Source organism: Megascapheus bottae, chromosome 2 (genome assembly GCF_031878675.1).
Source record: "Megascapheus bottae isolate mThoBot1 chromosome 2, mThoBot2.hap1, whole genome shotgun sequence".
In the NCBI taxonomy this organism is placed as follows: Eukaryota; Metazoa; Chordata; class Mammalia; order Rodentia; family Geomyidae; genus Megascapheus; species Megascapheus bottae.
In genome coordinates, this window is record NC_143510.1 from 83,685,114 (window position 1) to 83,710,361 (window position 25,248).

The 25,248-nt window shown below is 43.8% G+C and overlaps 1 protein-coding gene across 1 annotated transcript in view; it reads left to right on the forward strand.

Moving 5' to 3' along the window:
- Stab2 (stabilin 2) overlaps nucleotides 1–25,248 on the forward strand; it is a 139,527-nt gene that overhangs the window by 67,936 nt on the left and 46,343 nt on the right. The window contains exons 25-40 of the mRNA XM_090353973.1: nucleotides 2,117–2,275; nucleotides 2,883–2,978; nucleotides 4,335–4,430; nucleotides 5,731–5,778; nucleotides 7,728–7,864; nucleotides 8,271–8,385; nucleotides 11,428–11,505; nucleotides 14,326–14,424; nucleotides 14,512–14,619; nucleotides 16,414–16,545; nucleotides 18,747–18,875; nucleotides 19,575–19,637; nucleotides 21,176–21,271; nucleotides 22,543–22,738; nucleotides 23,821–23,916; nucleotides 24,571–24,616. Coding sequence (XP_090210099.1) covers nucleotides 2,117–2,275; nucleotides 2,883–2,978; nucleotides 4,335–4,430; nucleotides 5,731–5,778; nucleotides 7,728–7,864; nucleotides 8,271–8,385; nucleotides 11,428–11,505; nucleotides 14,326–14,424; nucleotides 14,512–14,619; nucleotides 16,414–16,545; nucleotides 18,747–18,875; nucleotides 19,575–19,637; nucleotides 21,176–21,271; nucleotides 22,543–22,738; nucleotides 23,821–23,916; nucleotides 24,571–24,616 — 1,694 coding nt within the window. The remainder of the gene's footprint in view (nucleotides 1–2,116; nucleotides 2,276–2,882; nucleotides 2,979–4,334; nucleotides 4,431–5,730; nucleotides 5,779–7,727; nucleotides 7,865–8,270; nucleotides 8,386–11,427; nucleotides 11,506–14,325; nucleotides 14,425–14,511; nucleotides 14,620–16,413; nucleotides 16,546–18,746; nucleotides 18,876–19,574; nucleotides 19,638–21,175; nucleotides 21,272–22,542; nucleotides 22,739–23,820; nucleotides 23,917–24,570; nucleotides 24,617–25,248) is intronic.

The window sequence follows — 25,248 nt, forward strand, 5'->3', positions numbered from 1 at the left end:
CAATGTCTGATCACCTTTCATATGCATGGAACACTTGTGTTTGAGCTTCGAATTTTAAAGAAGACAGTGAGTCTCTGCTCTCAAAACCCAGGTTTAATGCAGGGAAGCTTTAAGCTCTTTAACGATAGCGATGATTTTATACTCCTTTCCACATACACACACATAGTCAACCTAAAGAAAGCCAGGTGACACTGATCAAGTTTATAATTCTAACTACTTTGTTAGGGGAAAAAAAAATCACAGTTCAAGGCCACCTGTGTCATATAAGTTCATGAGACTCCATTCTAATCAATCTGTGGGCACAGTGGAATGTGCTCCTTACCCCACCCACAGGGGAAGTACCATGGCTGGTTGGGTACAGTCTCCAATGATACAAGGGAGCACAAGTGGGAGGATCACAGACAGTTCAGGAATGCTCTTAACATAAAGAGACAAAACTGAGTACTGAGGGCCGGGAGTTTGGCCTAGTGCTTAAAGTGCTTGCCTAGCATGGATGAAGACCCGAGTTTGATTCCTCAGTACCACACACATAGAAAAAAAAGCCAGAAAAAAAAGCCAGAAGTGGTGCTGAGGCTCAAGTGGTAGAGCTCTAGCCTTGAGAAAGTCCAAGGACAGTGCTCAGGGCCTGAGCTCAAGCCCAGGACTGGCCAAAAAAAAAAAACAAAAACAAAAACAAACTGGGTACTGAGGGCTCATGACTCTAATCCTAGCTACTCAGAAGGCTGAAATCTGAGGACCCCAGTTCAATGCCAGACAGAAATGCCCATGAGACTCTTATCTCCAATCAACTACCCAAAAGAGCCAGACAGAGCACTGTGACTCAATTGTTAGAACACTTGCCTTTTGCAAAAGAAGGAGGGTGGGGAGAATACCTTGAAAATAACCAACCCAAAAAAGGGCTTAAGGTGTGGCTCAGGGGACACCTAGCAAGTACAAGACCTAAGTTCAATCCCCAAGGCCACAAAACAATAAAAATGACACCAACACAACCTGACAATTAGATGTTGAAATCAGTAGCTATAACTTGACAGCTTACAAAGAACTATAATGCACCTGACCTCATTTGCTCCTTTCACTAACCCAATGAAGCAGATTTTTCTATCCCTGCTTTATTGTCGAGAAACTGAAGATCAGGCAAGCTACAAGCTTGGTCTTAGCTTTATGTTCTTAGGAGCATAGCCAGAACCCACGTTTACCAGCATCTTCCAAATACTGCAGGCACAACCTGCCCCTAATCATCTTCATCATCAGTGGCTGGTTCCAGCTTTCTACCATAGCAAAAGTGACTCAAGCACACCAGACCACTTCTCCTGGCTTAAATCCCTTCAAGAAATTCCCATAGTTCTGGGGATGAGATCTTGTCTTATAAATTGATACTTTTATGTAGTAGTACAGAGCCCCTTCAATTTAACACGTCAGTTATGAAGACAGTGCATCTTAATGTCAACCATTGTTCTTTCTCATCTCTCCCAACCCCACCCATCTCCCCAAATTGTCTGGTTCCATTTTCACATGTGTACATTGAATATTGTAAGTATATTCTCCCACCCTTCCAACTGTCTTCCATCCCTCCCCTTGATCACGTACAACTGCCAGCCCAGCCCCCCAGATTGCTCTGAGGAGAGTTCCACTTACCTGAGCCCTTATCCAGCACCTCTCCTTCCTTCTGTCCTGTCCTTCAGCCTCCTGCTGTGGTCTTCCTGAGAATGTGGGATAGAGTTGATGTTGTGGTTTGGAGCTTGAGTCCCCTAATCATAACTGTTTCAGTTCACTCCCCTTTAGCTGTGTACTGTGGGATCTTCACCAACACCTATGCCCTCGTTTGTAAAATTGAGATCATAGTGCCTGCCCAATGTCATAGATTACACCTGCAAACCAAGCAGCCCTGGTTTAATCAGCAACAGGTGATGTGAATGGTAGCCATTACTGAGTCAGTGCTAAGCAGTTTTGCAGCTTTGCTTGAGAATCTTGTCATTGATGTACGTGTTCCTCAGTTATTTACACTGTACTCTATGAAAACAGGTGTTTCTAGAATATACATATGAATCCTTTCTGACTTTTGGCATCCTGAGGCAAGATTCTACTTTCGGCAGTTTTGCTTTATCTCCTCTTATAGGCAGAATGTACCAAAACCAAGGCAGGGACCCATACCTGCGTGTGCCAGCAGGGGTGGACAGGGAATGGAAGAGATTGTGTGGAGATCAACAACTGCCTGCTGCCAGGAGCTGGTGGTTGCCATGCCAATGCTTCCTGCTTGTACGTGGGCCCTGGACAGGTAAGTAGCACGTTTTTATGTGAGCATTCAATCACTGCATCTTTTGTTCACGCTCTTCAGGTGCCCCTGGGCAGAGATCAGAGGTTGCCAAAACCAGGTAGCCCCAGCTAACCCTGGAGAAGCACTTAACAGACAAAAAATGATTGAATGCTCTCTAATCCATGACAGGTCTGGCTGGTTGGTACCCAGGCTCTGGGCCGCTTTTCTATCTATGATGCGGATTTTTGTCTGACAGCAGACTTGGTTCATTGGTCTGGAGTACGTGAGCTTTAAACTGGAGCCCCCGGGAGTGTATAATGGTGGAAGAGCTCACTGCAGATTTTTGTCATGAAACATTTAGCAAATGATGCCATTGACTCACTTGAATGGCCACAATTCAAGTGAAAATTCAGAAAGGACCAAAGAGCTATCAAGTTGGAAACCATACCATAGGAGGTATGGAAAAGCTGAAGACTAACAGGCAGAAGGCATTGTCTCTCTACCCTACAACAGCCCAAGGGCTGCAGCAGTTATAGTTTCAACAGTTTGCTTTGCAGGGTCTTTGAAGGTAAGGCATGAAAAACATTTGCTTTCAATAACCCCCTTGACTGTGCTCTTGGGCTTGTAGAATGAATGTGAATGCAAGAAAGGATTTCGAGGAAATGGGATTGACTGTGAACCGATCATTTCATGCTTGGAACAGACTGGGAAATGTCATCCACTGGTGAGTTACTTGACTATTTCTGATTCACATGAACAGACAACAAAAATCTAGAGAAAAGGAAAGAAGCAGGGCACTGGAGGCTCACTCCTGTAACGTCAGGAGGCTGAGGTCTGAGGACTGTAGTTGATAGCTAGCAGGGCATCTCCAACACCAGAAATGGAACTGTGGCTCAAAGTGGTACAGCGCTAGCCTTGTGCAAAAGAGCTCAAGGACAACACCCAGGCCCTGAGTTCAAGCCCCACAACAAGCAGGGAGGGAGGGAGGGAGGAAGGGAGGGAGGGAGGGAGGGAGGAAGGGAGGAAGGAAGGAAGGAAGGAAGGAAGGAAGGAAGGAAGGAAGGAAGGAAGGAAGGAAGGGAGGGAGGGAGGAAAGGAGGAGGGGAGGGAAGGCCAGTGAGTTATTATGTACATTACTGCTTGTCACTATCAGAAAGTGCCTGAAAAAAAAACAATTTAAAAGATAGAGTGCATCTGTGGGCTCATAGTTTAAGAAATTATACCCATGGTCACTGCTTCTGGGCTCATGAGTGAAGAAACAGACATCTAGTGATGCCAAGCCTGTAAAACAAAGCTCTTCCTCATATCACCGATAGCCCAAGAGGAAGGGGCTGGGGAAAGAAACACCCTCAAGGGCACATGCATCTCCCACTCCCACCCTGTGATCTACTTCCTTCAACTAAGATTGACCTTCAAAACGGTCCATCCCCTCCCAAGACTGCCAGTAAACTCTGAATCCATCAGCAGCTTGCTCCAATGGCCAATCAGCACTCTCCAGATCCAACCAGGTCCCCAAAGCCTCACTTTTGAACATGCTGCCCTTAACCCCATGTGCCTTTGGATGGTGACACTTCACATCCAAACTATTACCACTAATGAACCACGGGAGTCCCTAAGCAGAATGTAAGCAGCTTTTGAAATGTATACTCTATTTCAAGCTGGGAAGAGTTCACTGAATGTCGGCAGATGAAATATAAGGCATCTTGTTGGATTTGAATTTCAAATACATAAAGAGAAAATCTGTGACTAACCTTCCTGAAGAATAACTTTTTGGCAAAAGTATGGCCTGAAAACTGCATGAGGCAAGCTTGTGCTAACACACACTCATCCTTTGGCTAAAACTCAAAGCTACCGGTGTGTCTTGCATTTTTCATTTGCTAAATGTGGAAGGGATGGAAAGAATCTCATGTGATGAAGTATACACTGCAGACAGAGGCCTCTGCCTGCAACTATAAAGCCCTGAGTCTGCAGTCTGACCATAAATGGGGTCTCCCAAGTGGAGATGTTTCACAGATATAACTCCGTTCTAATGCTCTTGTTAGGAAAAAGCAAGCCGTTTCTTTCACCCCGGTTCCCTCAGGCTACCTGTCAGTTTGTGTCTTCTGGTGTCTGGAGCTGTGTGTGTCAGGAAGGCTATGAAGGCGATGGTTTGTTGTGCTATGGAAATGCAGCCATGGTAAGTCACCTGTGACGACCGCAAGCCAGAGTGATGGAGACCATACCAGGGAGACAATGAGACTCACAGGCTAAGATGCCTTGAATGTGTTCTAGTTACATGCACTTGGCACCAGCTGGCAGGAAGCCAGCTCCTTCTCACGAAACTACGCATGCTCCCTGAATTGCTCCTTCCCGCCCCCCCCCCCCCAGCTGTAGGCAGACAACTTATGGAGCCTTCTATTTGCACATCATCATGGTTTCTCTTGATTACCCATCTATCTGTTCCCCAGACTTCCCAAATGAGAACCTAAGAGCCCTTAGCCAGGGAGCCAGGACTCCCCTGTGTAAGTGGTTGGGTGCCTCCCATGGTACTTACTGAGTTCCCTGCTCTTACCTCTATCAGGAGTGTATGTCTGTGAGAAACCCTGTGTGTGCCAGGCATCTGCATAAGCCCTTACCATTCTGCAGCATCTCATTTAAATCACATAACCTTCCTCTGAGGTTTTTATTATTATGCCCATTTCCGGGCCCAGAAACTGAGAAGCTAAGCAAATTTACTCAAGGTCAATGGCTGTATAAGGGCATAGATGGTAGAGTGTTCTATCCATGTAGCATAGGTCACATCAAATCGTTAGTGTCCCTACTTTGTTTCTTCTCCCCCCCCATAGTGGACTATAAACTCCAGGGGAAAGAGCCCTCACAATGATTCACAGATTTACCCCCATTGCTTTTAAATGTCTGTCACCACGAGAAATAATGCAGGAAACAGTGATACTTGCTTATAACTTCAGCTATTCCGGTGGCATAGGTAGAAAGATCATAGTCTGAGGCCTGTCGCTAGAGAAAACAAGAGACCCTATCTGAAGATAGAGCAACTATAGCAAAACAAGGTAGGGGGAAGTGGTGGCTCACACCTGTAATCCTAGCTACTCAGGAGACTGAGATCTGAGGATCAAGGTTCAAAGCCAGCCCAGGCACTAAAGTCCATGTGACTCTTATCTCCAATTAACCACTAGAAAACTGGAAGTGGTGCTATGGCTCAAGTTGTAGGGCAGTATCCTTGAGCTGAAGAGCTCAGGGACAGTGCCAAGGCCTAGAGTTCAAGCCCAACAACTGACAAAAAAAGAAAGAGCAACAAGGGGGGGTACAGGCATGACTCAAGTGGTAGAGCCCCCATTCCCCCATTTCAATCTCTAGTATGAAGGAAGAAGGAGAGTAAGCAGGGAGGAGAAATACAGACAACCCCAGAAGCTATGATGAAACTTCTCATTGTTTCTGTGTTCTCTCTTCTCTCTCCTGCCTCTCTTGCATGAAATAAGGAATTATCATTTCTCTCTGATGCAACTATATTTAACCAATGGATAAATGTGAGTACCTTTGCTGCAATTTAAAGCTGACAATTGGTATACTTTTAGAAATTTGGAATGTGTGTAATAGAAAACTCAGCCAGGTGCTGGTGACTCCCACCTATAATCTTAGCTACACAGGAGATGAGATATGAGGATCATGGTTTGAAGCCAGCCTGGGCAGAAAAGTCCATGAGACTTTTTTTTTTGCCAGTCCTGGGGTTGGGCTCAGGGCCTGAGCACTGTCCTTGGACTTTCTCAAGGCTTAGCACTCTACCACTTGAGCCTTAGCCCCACTTCCAGCTTTTTTCGATGTATGTGGTACCGAGGAATTGAACCCGGGTCTTCGTGCATGCTAGGCAAGCACTCTACCACTAGGCCAAACTCCCGGCCCCATGAGACTCATATCCAATTAATACCACAAAATGCCAGAAGTAACTCTGAGTTCAATCCCTAGGACTGACACCAAAGAGACATCTGGTGAGAAGGGAAGTGGTATTGCCCCTAGTGATGAGGCTATTTCCAGACACTCCTGACAGACCCCACCCTAGAGTCTGACTCCATAGGTCAAATATTTGCCCTAAGTGTCATGTATTTTTAAAGCTATCTAATGCTGTTCAGATGGAGCTAGAGCTGAGAATATGTAGCCTGGGTCAAAGTCGAAGTCTTTTTTTTAAAAGACTACAATTCATGCTGTAACTCACCCTGTCACCTTTGCATTTATGGCTGCCATAAATATTTTATATGTGCTTATCCCTCAGCTAAGCCCTTCTGGGCTTGGGGAGCTGACCCTCCACCTCTGGGAAGTAAAATGGAGACTCTGATCTCCACCCTGCTCCATTGTCTACATCTCTGTCCCTTGAATGAACCCTGACATCTGGCCCAGCCACCATCAATACAATGGTTCACTAGCTTTACATTAGGAATATGTCCAGACAGCTCCTTCCTTGTCAGCACCCACTGCTGGACAGCTCCCTGCCACTTCCTGTAGTGCACACCACTGATCAGGCAAGACAAGGCACTGCACCATCTCTAGAGAGTGCTGACATCCACCTAGACCCATCACACCTTGTCAGCTCACAGGCACAGGTTCGCACACCTGTGTACTGGCTCCCACTTTCCTAGCTGACCCGAGCAGTTTTCTCAACTCCACCTCCAATAGTCTTACCACTGTTAGCTTATAATTAGCACTCGTGGGAGAATTTACACCAGAGTAATCAGCAAGGCTGACCAGCCAGGATTTGGGATTTTTGTTTTGTCTCTTTATTTTTGTTTTATCCTGGTGACCTACTGTGATGTATAACCATGCCATTTTATCTACCCAGGACTGGTCCTCTCAGCAAAGGCAGATCAAGTTTCATTCCAGGCCTGTAGTCTCTCCATAGCTGCATCCATTCCTACTGTCTCCTCACCATCTTTACTCTATAAACACATCCAAGGGTTCACACAGTGTTTACAACACACATAATCCTGTCAAGACTACATTAGATAGAGCCAGGGGCCAGTGGCTGGAGGAGGGTGAGATCTGAGGATCAAGCTTTGAAGCCAGCCAAGGCAGAAAAGTCCATGAAGCTCTTATCTCCGTGAAACTACTCAAAAAAGCCCAAAGTGGCATTGCGGTTCAAATGCTAGAACCCTAACCTTGAGCAAGAAAGCTCAGAGACAGAGCTCAGGACCTGAGTTCAAGTCCTAGGACAAGCACAAACAAACAAAAATAGTAGAGTGCAAATGACTTGTAATGACACCCCCAACACAGTATAACCAGATAAGAAAAATTAAAATTTGAAAAGGTCACACATTTTAAATAAGAAGGACCAAGAGCCAGTGGGGGTGGATTTGGGAAAAGAGACCCTTGGGACTTCCCTGGAATTCCACTACACAGGAAGTCTTCATCTCCACCAAGCACTTAGGTCAGCACTGCTGCTCCCCTGATGTCAGTCAGGTCACCTTATTTCCCTCCTGTCATTCAGAGTGCTTCCCTCCAACCCTTGCTGTCTACCACCTTGAACCTCACTGTCCTCGTGCCTTCCCAGCAAGCTATTGAGGACATGGACCCAGAGGAGAAGACCTTTTGGTTATCACCGGACAATATGCCAGCCCTAATAAAGTAGGTGTTATTGATTCCGTTCTCCCTGGCATCCACCAATGTCAGTGTGAACAGGTACCAGAGCAGTTCAATGCAGGGAGAGACGTGTCCCTTCCTACCCATAGACTCAAACACTTATGGGATTCTTCTTAACTCTGGAAGCAGTGAGGGTTTGACAGTTCATCTGGGGCTGAGCAATGCCCTTGCCCCTTTCAGCGATGAATACCCCTAAGAGAAAGGTGTGGTAATTATTGCCATCTTACAAATGTGGAAACTAAGGCTGTGGGTGGTTAGTACCTTCAGACAAGGCTGTTAACTACACAGAGGAATTTCAATTTTCAATATGGTAGTCTGGGCCCAGGGCTTATTCTTATAACATGAAATAGTACTGACATTTACTTACAACCAATATGGTCTGATATTTTAGATACCACACACTGCTAGACACATACAGAGTAGCAGATCTGCAAACCCTGTCATCTTCTGACACGCTGGCAACATCTTTGCAGGGAAGCTTCCTTCACCTGGACAAGGCAGATGGGGTAAGATGGCTCAGTCACTGGGCTGTTTATACTTGTAACATGCGCTTTTGCTTTGTGATATGGAAATTTCCAAATATGTAAAAACAGAGAATACAAGTGGGCATCACCCACTTGCAACAGTTAGCAACACAGATACACACACACACACACACACACACAGTGCTACTACAGCAATGACCTTATACAATGTAGCCAAGTTCCCACTGCTTGGCCCCAGCTCTCCTCCTAAAAGATGAGGAAAAAAAGATGTACGATGCACAGTTTGATTTTGATGTACAGTTTGATTTTGATACTTATCTAAGAACTGGTAACCAGTAATGGAGTCATTATAGAAACTCAAATGTGTAGTCAATGACTGTGTACTACTGGGTACACTCTCTATGCATGAGCACAGATCCCCGGCTCTCCATGCTGGAGGGCATGCATGGCCAACCATGAGCTGAGCCCCAGAGAAGCCCAACATTGTCACTACTGAAGTGTGTTAAGGACTCAAGATTTTGAATTCCTGGAGAAGACCAGGTGCCCGGCTGTGGATGACAGCCGATGACAGCCCTGCAGAAATTGTGAGTAGAGTGAATGGAGATTCCACCAGAGAGGGGGTGAAAACAGCATTCATCCAGTCCAACAATCACTACTTGGAAAAATATCCCACCTGCTCCTTTGCAGTACAAACACTGGGGAAGAAAGAAACCCAGTGATTCATGGTGGAGACCACAAACCACTTACCTAGGGCCCCATGGATGCTTTTGACCATCTTATTTAGATAATTCTGGTGACATTTATGTTTTTGACTTAGTTTTGTTTTTAATTTTAAAAATATGAGATAGGTTTGTGGATACAAAGACACGGGGTGTGGTGTAGAATATAAGCTGGCGTACCATTATGCAAATGGTTTAATGCAAATGATATGGTAACATATAAATGAGATAGTTAGAAAAGAGGGTTTTGAACATTGTCATCACAAAGAAAGTGACTGAACTTATGAATCACCTCAATTGATCACTGAGAAATATATGCATGTTCTGAAGTACACAATGTACCCCATGAATATGTACAATTATCCTTAGATAATAAATCTTTATAATTAAATAACAGGCACCAGTGGCTCACGCCTGTAATCCTACTCAGGAGACTGAGATCTGAGATCTGAGGATCACAGTTCAAAGCCACCCTGGGTATGAAAAGTCCGTGAGACTCTTATCTCCAATTAACCACCAGAAAACTGGAAATTGTCCTGTGGTACTAGCCTGGAGCTGAAGAGCTCAGGAACAATGCCCAGGCCCAGAGTTCGAGCCCCACGTCCAACAAAATAAGTAAATAAACATAATGTCTTCATTGTTTGTGATGATTATTACTACAGTGTTGTCCATCTGTTGGTGTGTTAAACTATCAGATATCTTAGCAATGTTAACCAAACACCCACCCTAGGCAGGCATCACCCAAGCTTTAGAGATAGATCAATTGAATTACATCAAAGACACATTTGTAAAAAGTTCACTCCCATGTTATCAGCTATCAATGCCTTTGGTTAAAGAAGACAGACATGTGCAAAGTCATCCAGAACATTCCCTGCCTGGGTTTGCTCATGGAATTGAGTCTCCTTCCTCATTCAGAGTCTCCGGGAAGAGCTTCAAATCAACATCATAGTGGAGAACAGAAGAGAGGACACCAGAGAAAGTAGACCTTAGTTGTCCTTGGTGGGGGCTGGGGAGTTGGTTGAGTTTTATTTAACCCCATTCCCTGTGTAATTCATAGTCCTAAAAAGTGGCCAGGAAAGTCCATTTCAGTCTGTATTAGATCTTTACAGCTGCTATAACAAATAACTACAGCCTAGGATCTACTGTGACTTGATTTTTTTTCTTTATGTGGGTCATGGGGCTTTAACTCAGCCTGGGCGCTGTCCCTGAGCTCTTCAGCTCAAGGCTACCACCCTACCCCTTGAGCCAAGTCCCACTTCCTGTTTACTAGAGGTTAATTGGGGGTAAGAATCTTGGGTCCTTTTGTACCTGGGCTGGCTTTGAACCTTGATCCTCAGATCTCAGCCTCCTGAGTAGCTAGGATTACAGGTGTGAGCTACCTTGTCCAGCTTGATTTTCATTTTGAAGCTGAAAAGTCCAAGAACAAGGTGCTGGCAGTTGGTTCCTTGTGAGCCCTGAGAGACAGAGCTGTTCTAGTCCAGTCTTCTTGTCAAGTGAATACCCTCCTTCCACAGCTGTCTCCATGAAGATTTCCTCTTATTTTTTGTTTGGTTTTGTCAGTTGTGAAGTTGGGACTCAAGGAGTGGGCGCCATCCCTGAGCTCTTTTGCTCAAGACTAGCACTCTACCACTTTGAGCCACAGTGCCACTTTTGGTTTTTCTGATGGTTCATTGGCCACAAGAGTTACACAGATTTTCTTGCCCAGGCTGTCTTTGAACTACAGTCCTCATATATCAGCCTCCTGAGTAGCTAGGATTACAGGTGTGAGCCATTAGCACCCAGTTAGTTCCTCTTTTTAAGAACTCTGGTTACCTTGAGTGGGACACCTAAAAACCTCATTGCAGAGCACCTCTGTAAAAATTCTATATGCACAGTTTTACAGTCCAAAGTAAGGCTTCAACATAGGAATTGTGGGAGTGTGAGACATAGTTCAATCCATAACACTGTCTAGGTGTTTTTCAAATTGCAGGATTAGTTTAACAAGCTCCAGTCAACTCTTCCTTGATGAAACGGAATACAGTGGAATAAAATTGAGGATCAGAGAACTTCCCAGATTGCAGATAACTGGAGAACATACTCTTTTATTGTGTGTGTGTGTGTGTGTGTGTGTGTGTGTGTGTGTGTGTGTGAGAGAGAGAGAGAGAGAGAGAGAGAGAGAGAGAGAGAGAGAGAGAGAGAGAGAGAGAGAGAGAGAGAGAGAGGCGCCACAGTTTAAAGTGTCTCTTCTTGTGGGTCACAGTTCAAATGCATGGAAGTTCCCACTTCCCTGTTACCCAAGATAAAACCTCCATATGCACACACTAAAAACTCCTCCCCGCCCCACTCACTGTGGTTTGCATTGCAGAACATCACAATTGGAGGTGCAGCCATCCTCGATGGTGATAACATAGCCACCAATGGAGTGATCCACATCATCAACAAGGTAAAGTCCCCTCTCCCCACAGAGAACACCTCTGTCCCCAGGCTGCTTTCTTGCCTTTCCTACTTGGCAATGCATGGGGAAAATAAACAATATTTAGTCTTAGTATAAAAATAACATGAGCCTGCCGCCAGTGGCTCATGCCCATAATGCTAGGTGCTCAAGGGGTTGCTATCTGGAGGTTTGAGGTTCAAAGGTAGCCCAGGCAACAGAGGTCCAAGAGACTCCATCTCCAACGAAGCAGTAAAATTCTAGACTGGAAACATGGTTCAAGTGGTGGAGCACTAGCCAAGAACAAGCAAGCTGTGCAGGAAAGGGGTTCTGATTTCAAACTCTAGTATTGCCACAAAAAATAAGTTCTTTATTACTTTTACATTTTTTTGCCAGTCCTGGGCTTTGAGCTCAGGGCCTGAGCACTGTCCTTGGGCTTTCTCAAGGCTAGAACTCTTACCACTTGAGCCATAGCATCACTTCTGGCTTTTTCTTTTTCCTATGTATGTGGTACCGAGAAATTGAACCCGGGTCTTCGTGCATACAAGGCAAGCACTCTACCACTAGGCCAAACTCCCAGCCCAATTACTTTTACTTTTAAATCATTTAGATTTACAGGCTCATGCCTACAATCCTAACTACTAAGAAGGCTGAGATCTGAGGATCAAGGTTTGAAGCCAGCTCAGGTAGAAAACTCTTTTATTAACTACTAAAAAGCAAGGAATGTAACTATGGCTCATGTGATAGAGCTCCAGCTTTGAGTGAAACAGCAAAGGGATTGCACTGAGGCCCTGAGGTTAAGCTATAGGACCAGCAAAGATAGGTAGACAGGCAGAGATAGATAGATCGATAGATAGATAGATAGATAGATAGATACCTACATACTTACACAGACAGACAGGTACAAACATGCACATATATATATATATACACACATATATAGATAGATACATAGACAGATACATACATACATACATGCATACATAGACAGAAAATAAGAGCCATTTAAAGCTTTCTTCCTTCAGTCAGACTACAGAATCCATTATTATTTTCTCAGCCTGTATTGGTCAACAGACCCTTTGGCAACCGTGGCCACACATTATCTCTCCTTGTAGAAATATCTGAAAACACGCTTGAGACCCCAGGCATTGGGAATTCCAGAATCAAGGAGGGGGAGGAGAAGGAGTTTAGAAGAACCAAAGCAAAAATTAAGGAAACAGTAGAAAAGTCTTAGGAGAATTTCTTCCAAGTCCCTATTCAGCTGTATTCAGTGGTATCAAAGACAATAAAAAGGAGCCATACATGATTAATTTTCACTTACTCTATTAGGACCTTCATTAAAAATGAAAGTTAGCACTCAGAAAGTGTAAGGCCGGGAGGGAAAATGATTAACTAATTGCATTTCAATTAAAATTGTTCTCATCTGGCCCTCATTCTTACTGAGTACTAAGATCTAGAAGAGGTTACCTATTTGTGCTCAGGAGATAGGCCAGCTGTTTGTAGGTCCTGGGCCTGCTATTCAGTCAAGATGCTGTGGTCCTGGTCTGTCAGTCCTCTGTAACCAGTGGGCGCTAGGATGCACTTTGTTTTATGGTACTGAGCCTTGCACCTGCTAGACAAGCACTTTGCCACTGAGCTATAACCCAGCCTGCACTTTATTTTTCCACTTCGTTTTGAAAATTTCAGCAAGGATTTCTTTTAGCAAAACAGGATTCAAGTAGGGAGAAATCGAAAAGAGAAAAATATTTCCCACTCCCTATGTAGGAGATGTGGGTTAAAGACTCCATTTTCCACCCCATTTTCCACACTTGTGGGGCAGAGGTTCATATACTAAAAAGTAACAGGCTAGCCTCAAAGTGCAACCCTCCCATCTCCACTTCCCTTGCAGCAACTACTACTATCATGCCCATTCTCAAAACTATTTTTCAAAAAGGCAGCAGACGAGGTTGGGCTGCTTCAGCCATATCCTTTTCAAAGACAACCTAGGTCTTCACCACGATTTTATACCGACAGTCAACAACAGTAAACATAGGCAGAAGGTTGCTTAGATGAGGAAAACAATCCAGTGCTGTACTAGTCCATCTGAGAACAAGGTAGAAATAGCTATCGTCAACCATGCCAACTTGCAAGCTCAGCTGCCCAGCAGGACTAGGAGGAGGGATGGCAATATGACGGAGAAGAGCAGGTGAGAGGCATCAGGGTGTGATGTGGCCTTAGCTGACAGTGGCAGCTACTTCATCATTGGAAAGGAAGACTGAAGGCTTTAAAAAGAAATCAGAGGGGCCAGGAGTTTGGCCTAGCAGTAGAGTGCTTGCCTAGCATACATGAAGACGGTGTACATAGAAAAAGCCAGAAGTGATGCTGTGGCTCCAGTGGTAGAGCTCTTGCCTTGAGAAAGACTAAGGATAGTGCTCAGGACCTGATTTCAAGCCCCAGGACTGGCAAAAGAAAAAAAAAGAAATGAGAAATATTGCCAGATACTGGTGACTCATGCCTAAAATCCAAGCTACTTAGGAGTGTGAGATCAGAGGATTAAGGTTTAAAAACCAACTGAACAGGAAAGTCCATGAGACTTTATCTCCCATTAGCCACCCAAAAAAAGCCAGAAGTGGAGCTGAAGTTCAAGTGATAGAGCATCAGCCTTATGCAAAAAAAAAATGGTAAGAGATAGAGCCTGGACCCTGAGTTCAAGCTCAGTATCAGCACTGATTCAAAATAAATTCAATGTTGATGTCTTTGTCTACAAAAACATGAACAGGAATCCCATAGGTAGCTGAGGGCAACAAATACTACCAAATGTGCTAACCCGAATCTGGGGGCTTCCTTTCCCAGGTACTTGTCCCCCTCAGAGGTCTAACTGGATCCTTACCCAACCTGCTCACCCGGCTCGACCAGATGCCTGACTATTCCATCTTCCGGGGCTACATGATTGTAAGTACCATGTTTTCAGCATGACCGCCTTGCTTGCTCTCTGGGAAGCAGGAAGCCCTCACGGGTTCTCTCATCTTCCCTTCACAGCAATACAACCTGGCAAGTGAGATCGAGGCAACAGATGCCTACACTGTGTTCGCTCCCCATAACAGTGCCATTGAGAGTTACATCAAGGAGAAGAAGGTCTTAACTCTGGTAGGTATCAGAAACATTCGCTAGGAGAGTGATTTCCTAGAAATTCAAACACAAACACTCAACAGTTTTCATTTCATCAGAAATGAAAGCCTCAAAACCTGCTATCCATCTGGGGGTCAGGGAAAGGGAGAGCAGGAATAAAAAGATGTACGATAAAGGCAGCAGTGTTCCTCAGTAGAAACAAAACAGTCGCACATCTGTACCTAATCTTTATACTAACAATTTTTTTTGTGGGTCATAGGTCTTAAAAGTCTGTGTCTGGACGCTGCCCCTGAGCTCTTCAGCTCAAGGATACGGCCCTACCCCTGGGCCACAGCCCCACTTCCCATTTTCTAATGATTAATTGTAGATAAGAATTTCATGTTCTTTAATGCCCCGGCTGGCTTTGAACCACGATCCTCAGATCTCAGCCTCCTGAGTAGCCAGGATTGCAGGCGTGAGCCACTGAGACTGGGTTATAATAACAATTTTTAAAGCCTGCTTGTCTAGACCCACATACTTATAGAGACTAGTATGTATGGACTCGTACACGTACACACACACACACACACATTCATAGCCATCATCAGGAAGACTGCCCTTCCTCCTCACTACTTCCTGAATGGTTTAAAATTATCTTCTCTGACCACTACACAGCATAGCTAAGTATAGGCAGGAAGCTACTGAAGAGTCTTCGAATCATTCAGAGTCCACTAGAAGACACAATCCATACCAGTTTTCAGAGAAAATTTAATCGTATAAGTTTTTTCTAACTACAAAGCAAGAAAGGTATTTGTTTACAAAAGGAGAGTTAAAACAACAAGTCTTGCCTTGTTTGACCTAGCCTGGCAGTTTATCAGGTGACTCAAAGTTTGCTGTTCTGTATTTATCTGCAAAGGAAGTAGATGTCTTTTGACGCTGGTGTCTGAGCACAGAGGGTTCCTGTGAACCCAAGACCCAAAAGTCACTACCAATTTAGGGTACTGCCAGCTACTGTCTCTGACACAACAGGAAGGATAGGATAAAAATGAGTTTTCCAAGTAACACTGGAGCAGAGGAGGAGATTAGAGCGATCTCTCCTTCCCTGATTGTTCTCATTAAACTCAATCTTGGTTTTGCCAGGTTGGGATACAAAAGTGTTATTCAGTGGGAAGAGACAGCAGAAGGACATAAGGAGGCTAGGAAGGATAATACAGAACCCATGTATAGCTTTGCCATGGACAAGTCCATCTGCACTACCCTTTCTAAGTTGCCATCTTGGAGAATACCCAAGTACTCAGAAACACCACCCCACAAACAGGCCACAAAAAGAAACAAACAACAACAACAAAAACCTCCCCTTCCTATAATCTAAGACAGCTGTGAGAATGTAGGTCCATCCCCATTACAGCTCTCTTGATGCCACTGAGTGACCAGCCATAGTCCCTGGCTTAGGAGTAGACCCCAGCCCAATACCCACCCCCATCTACAGGGCAACCAGGTCAAGTTCGAGACATGCCTTTGAAAGTCCTCTCCAGATCCCTGAGACACAGCAAGCTGAGGGTGGAAGTTCTCATCATAGCTGTTCTGCCCATAGCAATCTTTTTTACAATCCATCAACTTTCACCCCCTCCATCTGGGTGTTTAAGTCACCTGACAAGTTCTTAAGCATCTTTCTTAGAAATTCTACACCTTCTCTAAAGCAATCTTGTTCACAAGTACTGTTTTTTGTATCTCAAAGCCTTGGTTGAAACTCTGTAAGCCCCTGAGGCTGGCACAGTGTGGGTCAGCCTGAGTGGGTAAAGCTAGTGACTGACTTTCTTTTGTGTGGCACAGGAAGAGGACATATTCCGGTACCATGTGGTCCTGGGAGAGAAGCTCCTGAAGAACGACCTGCACAACGGCATGCACCGCGAGACCATGCTGGGATTCTCCTACCTCCTCGGCTTCTTTCTCCACAGTGATCAGGTGTGGCCTTTTACCCAGAGCTCAGGAACAAGTATCTCAGAAGCCAGCAATTCTCTTCCACACTGCCATGGTTTCTCCAGTACTTCAGACTCCTGATCCTGAGCACCAGTAATAGCTAAGCCAGATAATCACGTTGTCCACTCATATGCCCTGTGACCAGCCTTCAGGTGGCCAGTGCCCACAAGTCATAGACACTTCAGTCCTCATAGCACACCCAGCAATCACCAGGTGGAAGCCATCTAGGAACTCAGCTAACTTCCAGGATGTACCATTGGCTCCAGAGATGAAGGAGCCCAAAATTAGGACCATCAGACAAATGAGTGATAGTTAACAGCATTGAAGTCACAGATATTTCAGCACAACAGGCCCCAAGTTCAAGCCCCAGCACACACATACACACAGTGTAGTACTAAAATTAGTTTTCACAGAAAAAATTAGCAAAAAATTTTATCTATAGGACACTGAATATATTAAAATGAAACCCTAACTGTACAACCTTTAACCAATAATGTTTTTTGATTCTTTTTGAAAAGTGCAATCTTAGAAAAATACAATTGTTTTTGGGGATACCATCACATATAAACTTTTTTGGGGGGAGAAGGGGTTGGTTGTGGGGCTTAACTGCTGGACCTGAGCTCTGTCCCTTTTCAGCTCAAGGCTAGAGCTCTACCATGTTGAGCCACAGCACCATTTCTAGTTTTTTGGTGGTTAATTGGAGATAAGAGCCTCACTGACTTCCATCCCTAGGCTGTGTTTGAACCTTGATCCTCAGATCTCAGCCTCCTGAGTAGCTAGAATTGCAGACTGAGCCACCAGCACTCAGCACATATAAACTTTTATGTGATTTTTTTTTGTGCGGTTGAGAATAGGAAAAAAAAAATCAAAAGGTCTTTCCCACTCTTTGTTCCATGGGGAATAATCTAACTCCAAATATTTTTCTTTGACTCCCATAAATAATTCTACCTATCTACTGTGTCGTGACTATGAAGAGGCCCATTTAAAGGTACTTTCTTATATTTTTTTCAAGAATGGTAATTCCGTCATTGATAGATTAAAAACAAAAGCAAAAGAGAAAGCTGTCTTTTATTTCAGTGGATAGAGTTGATTATTCCAGTGCTGTTAGTTGAGTCCATTTTGGTGTCATTATGTTTATTTTTATTTATCCAAAAGTACTTTGCTATAGAACAAAAATTACTCTTATAATAGGAGTTTTGCTTGTACAGATAGTCATTGGCTTTCTTTCCTGACAATGAGAACACAGGGAAAATGCTTTCAGAATGAGTCGGCGTATTTATCTCAAAATTGTATAACAACTCATAATTCTCTGGATATACCCCATGATGGAAATGATTTAGACTTTTAAATGCCAAGTTAAACAACTATACAACATCCAATGTTCTGCTCTTTGGATATTTAAAAATAGCTTAGCATCATGGGATTCTTGAAATTTATGCTATAATCATCACTTGAGACTAAATAAGGTTTCCTGATCGTTTTCTAAATGTGCACAGACCTTCAAGTAATTCTGTGTAATGTTTAAGCATGATTTACCCCACCATCCAAACAGAAATCCCTTTGAAGCTGGGCATGCCTGGGTATCTCCTAAAATGGAGGCAGAAGTAGGAAGATTATGGTTCTGAAGCCGGTTTGAGTAAAAGCACAAGACCCTATCTAAAAACAACAATAGAAAAAAACTAAAAAGCAAAAATAAGTATGAAAGAGAGAAAGAGAGAGAGAGAAAGAGAAATAACAAGGAAGTTATTTGTGAATAAATCATGAGATGTTAGGATTCAGTCAAGATTTAAAATGTAAGCATTTAGGATTATTTTCCTTTTGCATCGTAGAGAGTTTTCTAGAACCAACCTGATAAGCACACTAACATAAAATATGAGGCAATATCTTTCAAACAAGCATAAACCTTTTCATCTGGGAGATGAGTTGCTATCTTAAAGCTTCTTCCTTCTACAAAAGAGAACTTAGAGTACAGTGTGACCCAAGGTCACAGAGCTACATGACATGAGATGCAGGGCTAAGATTCACACTGCCCTCTCCTAGGCCAGAGCTCTGTCATGTCCTACCTTCTGTCAGGAAGCTCTTGGAATATCTCCCAGGCATTGACTAAGTGATAGCTTCCATTCCCTCCCTTCCCCATCTCCCTCAAACCACTTTCATAAAGTCACATTCAACCCTCTCGTTCACAGCTCTATGTAAATGAGGCTCCAATAAACTACACCAATGTAGCTACTGACAAGGGTGTGATCCATGGCTTGGGGAAAGTTCTGGAAATTCAGAAGAATAGATGTGATATTAATGACACCACTATTATACGGGTAAGTAACCAATGGATGATAGAATATATTTTATAATTTCTTAATTATAAATTAAGAATATCCTATTGGGGTATCTCATTTCAGCCTAAACACTTTTGAGTGTGCATCTCTTGATATCCTAGGCTGGGGTTTATAAGCCTCCTTAGATAAGTCGCAACTTTGGCTGTTAATGAGTTAATTATTTGTCTCTGAATCTGGGCCAATTCACTCATTCAGTAAATGGGGATTGCTGTTATAGGAATTCAGATTTTTTTTGCCAGTCCTGGGCTTGAGCTCAGGGCCTGAGTACTGTCCTTGGACTTTCTCAAGGCTAGAGATTGACCACTTGAGCCTCAGCACCACTTCCAGCTTTTTTTCTACGTATGTGGTACCGAGGAATCGAACCCGGGTGTTTGTGCATGCTAGGCAAGCACTCTATCTCAAGGCCAAACTCCCGGCCCAGGAATTCAGTTTTAATTGAGTAAAGGTGTCCACATCTCAAAGGGCATTACAAGCACATCACAAGGAAAAGTAATAGGCAAACATGCAAGACCCATAGTGTTTGGCTCAGAGAACATAAACAAGGTTGACCAGATGTTCTCCCTGATTTTCAGTTCTATATTCTAAACCATTTAGTCTTGAGCTCTAGAAAATATATGTAACCTTATCTTGCACTAAAAGTAATAACTTTAAAATGTCTTTTTGTTCTGTTTTGCCAAGGGAAAATGTGAGAAGTGTCTCCAGCAGTCACCAATCTGCCCACTGGGCACCAAGCCCCTAGTAGTAAGTATTTTGTCTACTTGGGTGATATAGTCCCCAACTCTGAGCAAGTCCAAATTAGAGCCCTGCTGGATCACAGCTATCCTAGGTATTCAGGAAGCTCACATCTGAGGATCATGGTTCAAAGCCAGCCCAGGAAAAAAGGTCTTTCAGACTCTTATCTCCAGCTAACCACCAGGAAACAGAAGTGGAGTTGTGGCTCAAGTGGTACAGTGCTAGCCTTGAGCAAAAGAGCTCAGAGATAGTGCCCAGGCCATGAGTTCAAGCCCCAGAACTGGCACCCAAAAGAGAAAAGAAAAAGAATGACATTCCTCATCTTCACCCACTTCATTCCTTCAACAGGTTTTCTTCTTCTTCTATTTTGTTATATTCAGTAGTCTTTTAAGTGACTGACCAGTGGGAACAAGGTAAAAATCAAATTAATAACAAAACAGAAATTAGTTCAATACTGGAATATTTTCCCCTTTCTACATTTTTTCATAGTTAGCCAATTGGAAACAGCAGCAAGAAACTCTATAAAAGTCACATTTCATATTCAAAACTATACCCAGCCTCATGCATTCCACTCACCTGATTTCCAATTACAGAGGAATTTACAACTGACTCTCTTGATAGGATTACAGATATGAGCCATGGATGCCTAACTACTCAGGAGGCTGAGATCTGAGGATCCTGGTACAAGAAAGTCTCTGAGACTCATCTCCAATTAACTACTAAAAATCCAGAAATGGATCTGTGGCTCAAAGTAGTAGAACACTAGCCTTGAACACAAAAAGCTCATGGATAGTCTCTAGGCCCTTAATTTAAGCCCTAGGACCTATACCAAAAAAGTCTTGACCTTCTCGAAAAACCATGAGTAGACCTGGATGAGGTAGCCACACCTTTGGATTAACTGCCCATCTATATTTCTTGTAGCATCTTGTTTTGTAAAAAGCTATTTCTGGTAACAACCATTATAAATAATAAACACTTCTTTACCTTGCATAGTATGAGGATAATTTATGATAGAAGTAATGAACACTGGTTGTCTCATGTGAGTTTTTATTTAATCTTATATAATTCTTTGTGCGCAGACTTAATCCTTGCTTGGACTGAGACAGGATACAAGTCAATAAACAAGCTGCACTCAGACTTAAATGAATGCACATAAGTCTAAAAGGACATTTTTTTTAGAGCTTAGTTTAGCTTTAATTACTTGGATTATAACACAGTGGTGCAGCACTTCTCTCCTAGGTACAAGGCCTTGGGTAAAAGGACATTTTTTATCTGATTCATTTTATATACTTTTCAAAATGGAGTTGGAGAAATAGTCTTTAGAGAGTTCTGCTTTATTTGGATATTTTCCATGGCATTCTGTAGGCTACAGTACGTATTTGTGCTTTCTTATTGAAGAAGCAGCACCAGAAAACTACAACCCTCGCTTTCCAGAACATGCCAGCTCTAGATACAGCAAGCCATCACTCATTTATACTTGCCTTTACAAACAGAATACCTTTTTTTCTCCTAATTAAAAGCCTGATAGAATCATTACTATCTTATAGGGTGATGAGACAAGGAAATGTATCTACACCATTTATTTCATGGGAAGGCGAAATGCATTCATTGGCTGCCAGGCAAAGTGCGTGAAAACAGTCATTGTGAGTACCACGAGTTAAGCATCCTCCTAACAAATTCAGCACCACCAGCAAATTCATTCACCCCCTTTCCTTCCTCACCATCTTCATCACTACTTGTCATCCAAAGTAGAAGTGGTAGCAATAGAATTCACAACAGTCCACAAATCAGAAAATGGAACCAGGTGCTATTGGCTCACAGCAGTAGTTCATAGCTAGTCAGGAGGCTGTAATGTAAGGCTTCCAATTTGAAGCCAGCCTGGGAAGAAAAGTCTGTGAGACTCTTATTACAAATTAACCAGCAAAAGGCTGGAAGTGGAGGTGTGCCTCAAGAGCAAGAAAGCCAAGCAAGTGTGTGAGGCTCTAAATTGAAGCCCAAAAAGAAAATAGAAAGAGGAGGGGAGGAGGGGGAAGGGGATGAGAAAGAAGAGGAGGAGGAGAGGAGGAGGGGGAGAGGGATGGGGAGGTGGTTGAGAAGGAGGAAAATGAAGATGCATTGGATTGTTTGATGAGGAAACTGAGGGTAAGAAAGAACTGCCTTGTTCTTACAATACAAGCATGTATAGAAGCAAACAAGATGGAGGACATGGCCACTAAGGAAACAAGGTAAACTCAGCTGCTTAAAACTGTGTCCTCATTAGAAGCAAAAAAGGGGGCCTCAAAATTAAGGACCACTGGTGCAATTTTGGAATGCGCAGGAAATGTCCTTGTAAGTTCCTGTTCTGCTGCTTTCTCAGAGGCCTTGACATAACCCTGCCTAAGTTTAGCAATGGAAGGATGGTTTGACCTTCAGCTTACAGGAGGCTAAAGAAGATTTGGTTTTAATGTACTTATGAATAAAGATAGATCAAGGCCAAACAGACAGCCAAAGGGCTTCCCTGACCCACAAGAACGTCTCTCCTGAAAGTCTAACCACCTCACCCCCAGAGGCTCTCTCCTTGCCTCTAAGATGAAAGAGAAGCTCATACAAAGGGACCTTTGGGGGTGGGGAAGGCAGATTGGTCCCGCCAGCCTCCAGCATCTCAAGTCATTCTTCAGTTTGGTCCTGTAGCCCCTCCCCTCTGTCATTTCTCTCCATCCTTTTATCCCACTTGCCATTTCTCTTTCCAACCTCCTCAGTGGAAGCTTCAGTCTTTGTTCCTAGGAAACTGCCACGTCTACCCCCTCCCTCACCCCGCCCCTGACTCCAGCCCTCCCTTCGGTTCAGAGAGTCAAAAAAAAAAATACATATGGATTCCCTCCCAATTCCCCAAACCAGAAAGAAGTGGGTGCCCAGTTTTGTCCTTCTGTTTCAGACAAGAGCATGCTGTGCCGGCTTCTTTGGTCCCCAGTGTCAGGCCTGCCCCGGGAAAGGCCAGAACGTGTGCTTTGGGAATGGGGTCTGTCTGGATGGAGTGAATGGTACTGGCATGTGCGAATGTGACCCAGGCTTCAGCGGGACTGCCTGTGAGACCTGTGCCCAGGGAAAGTACGGCATCCACTGTGACCAAGGTACGCCCCCCCCCCCCAAACCTCCAGCCCAAATCAGGCAACTACAGTGGAGAACTGGTCCCCTGCCCTCTCCCCAACACCCCTTTCTCTAGGCAGCTGAAATCCCACCAGGATTAGAAGGCCAGCTGTGCCGTGGTGCCATCTGCAGTCACTTGACCTGGATCTACCCACCTAATTCTCAGATTTGAATGCCCACCAAAGGCTGACTCTTAAGGTCCTAAAGGCTTTATGAAAAGGTCACTGTATTGATTTCCTTTCCACAAGCTTTGTGTGTTGCTGCAGTGACATGCAGCTAGGGATATGCCTGTGAGAAAGTCACCAATTCCATGAGTAGAAATCAAAAATCACTGTTCTATTTGGAACTAAACCCCACAAACTTAGCTGTCCTTGTTTCCTAACCGCTGGCCTACGCCAGTCAAAATTCATATATAATCCTGTGATTTCAATTATGCTATATGATATATTCATATTCATATATATTAGGCCATATGATAGGACTGAAATGACCATCAGGGTTGGGGGGGGGATGTTTTTCTGTTATTTAGAAGGCTTATTTGCCAGCATGTGTGTTGGAGTTCCTAGCCTAAGACAGGTGGCCCTCAGGGGGTTCAACAACTCATTTCAGTCTTCTCAAAGAGCCTCATGGCCCTTGTACAAAACAAAGAAGAGAGAATTCTGTCATTGAAGCAAGCAATACACATCACGTTTCCATAAGCACAGTATCAAAATGGGCTTCCATTTTAATCTGCCCTCAAGGAACAAAACATGGTTCCTTCCCAAAATGTCCCACACAGCCCTGGATCCCAGATAACTTGAACTGTGGACACTCCCCTGCTCGGTGGATCACAACTCCATGGAGCTCACACTGCCCCAGAAGGGTGCCATGAGTGCTTTGTGGATGCACAGCCTGGTTCACCTGCATCTCTAGATCCCCCCTGGTCCTGCCTGTGACTCTATGAAAGACAGGACTTCTCATCATAGCCAGGTTGGAGAATGGAAACAACGAAGTACTCCCAGTAAGTGATAAAGGAGAAATGGGATGCAGATCACAATCTAATCATGTGAGGGATTCTTCCTCTTAGTGTGTCCTTGTGTCCACGGAAGATGCAACCAAGGACTCTCAGGGGACGGTTCCTGTGACTGTGACGTTGGCTGGCGAGGAGTGGCCTGTGACAGAGGTAAGAGCAAGCCCTTCATGTTAAGCCCTGCTTAACCAGGCTTTGCAGAAACCATAGATGTTTTTCTCTCTAAGGTAGAAAAATGATAGGGGTTTTTTTTCCTTCTAGCAATTAAAATAACTCCTTCTGTAGCAAAAAGTTTGTGAAAATAAGGAAAAGACATAAAAAATAAGTTATTCACATACTCCCATGACAAGGAAAAAGATACTAGTAGTAATGCAAAATCAAATGACATTTCATATTCGCTGTAATTATGGATTTGCTTGTTTATAGCATCTCATAATAAAATGGTATAAACAGAAAAAAATAACATGAGAAATACAAATGAAAGTAGAAAATGAAAACCCAGGGGAGGGCCACACTCCAACACCGCACCATTAGAGCCCAGAATCATGTACGTGCAAGAGGAAGAAGTCTGTGTTTCACTTATCCTTGCAATCCCATTGCCCAATATGCAGCCTGGCAATCAGGAGACACCATATATTTGAACTTTGTGGCAGCTAATATTAAAAGGTACATATGTAGTCACATGGGTTTATATAGTGTGAGATGTGTGTGTGTGTGTGTGTGTTATTTCCAAAGATATCTCTTACACTGGATACAGAGAGAAAACTCCCGAGGGAGGGCTCACACACAACTGCTTCTCTTTTGCAGAGATCACAAAAGATGATTGCAATGGGACATGCCACACCAGTGCCAAGTAGGTGCCTCTGGTCTCCTTTGGGGACAATGATACAAAGGGGATTCTCTCCCCACCCCCCAGTCTAGTCCTTTGTACACCTGACCCAATCTGGGAGAGGTAATCTCCTGACATTATTTCTGAGGATTAAAAGTATGAAACTGAAAATATCTCTGAGAAGGCCACAGACCAGTGGCACCACTTCCTCAACCAGCCAACACACTGGCAAGAATGCTAGTTATCTATTGTCTGAGCCACCAGGACCCAGAGAGCCAAGAAACCCAGTAGAGCTGTTTTAGTCAACATTTTTTCCTACTGGGGATGGAACCCCAGTAGGGCTTTGTGCTCGCTGGATAAGTGCTCTACTAACAATCTAAACCTTTCTCCTGATTCATGGCCCTGACTCATGTGACTTCTTGCTCCTAGCTCAGCTCCACAGTCCCTCCTAAACTCCACAGAGCTTAGTGGGTTCGTGACAAATGCAGTCGCTGCAGTTAGACCTGCATCCAGAATCAGCCTCTGTCACATTCATTTCCTCGAGTCCATTTTCACTCCTAAGGCTCAGCTGTTCATCCATCAATGGAAATAACAAGGATACCAACGTTCTTCCTGATTTTTTAAATATTTTTATTATCATGAAGTAGCTGTACGAA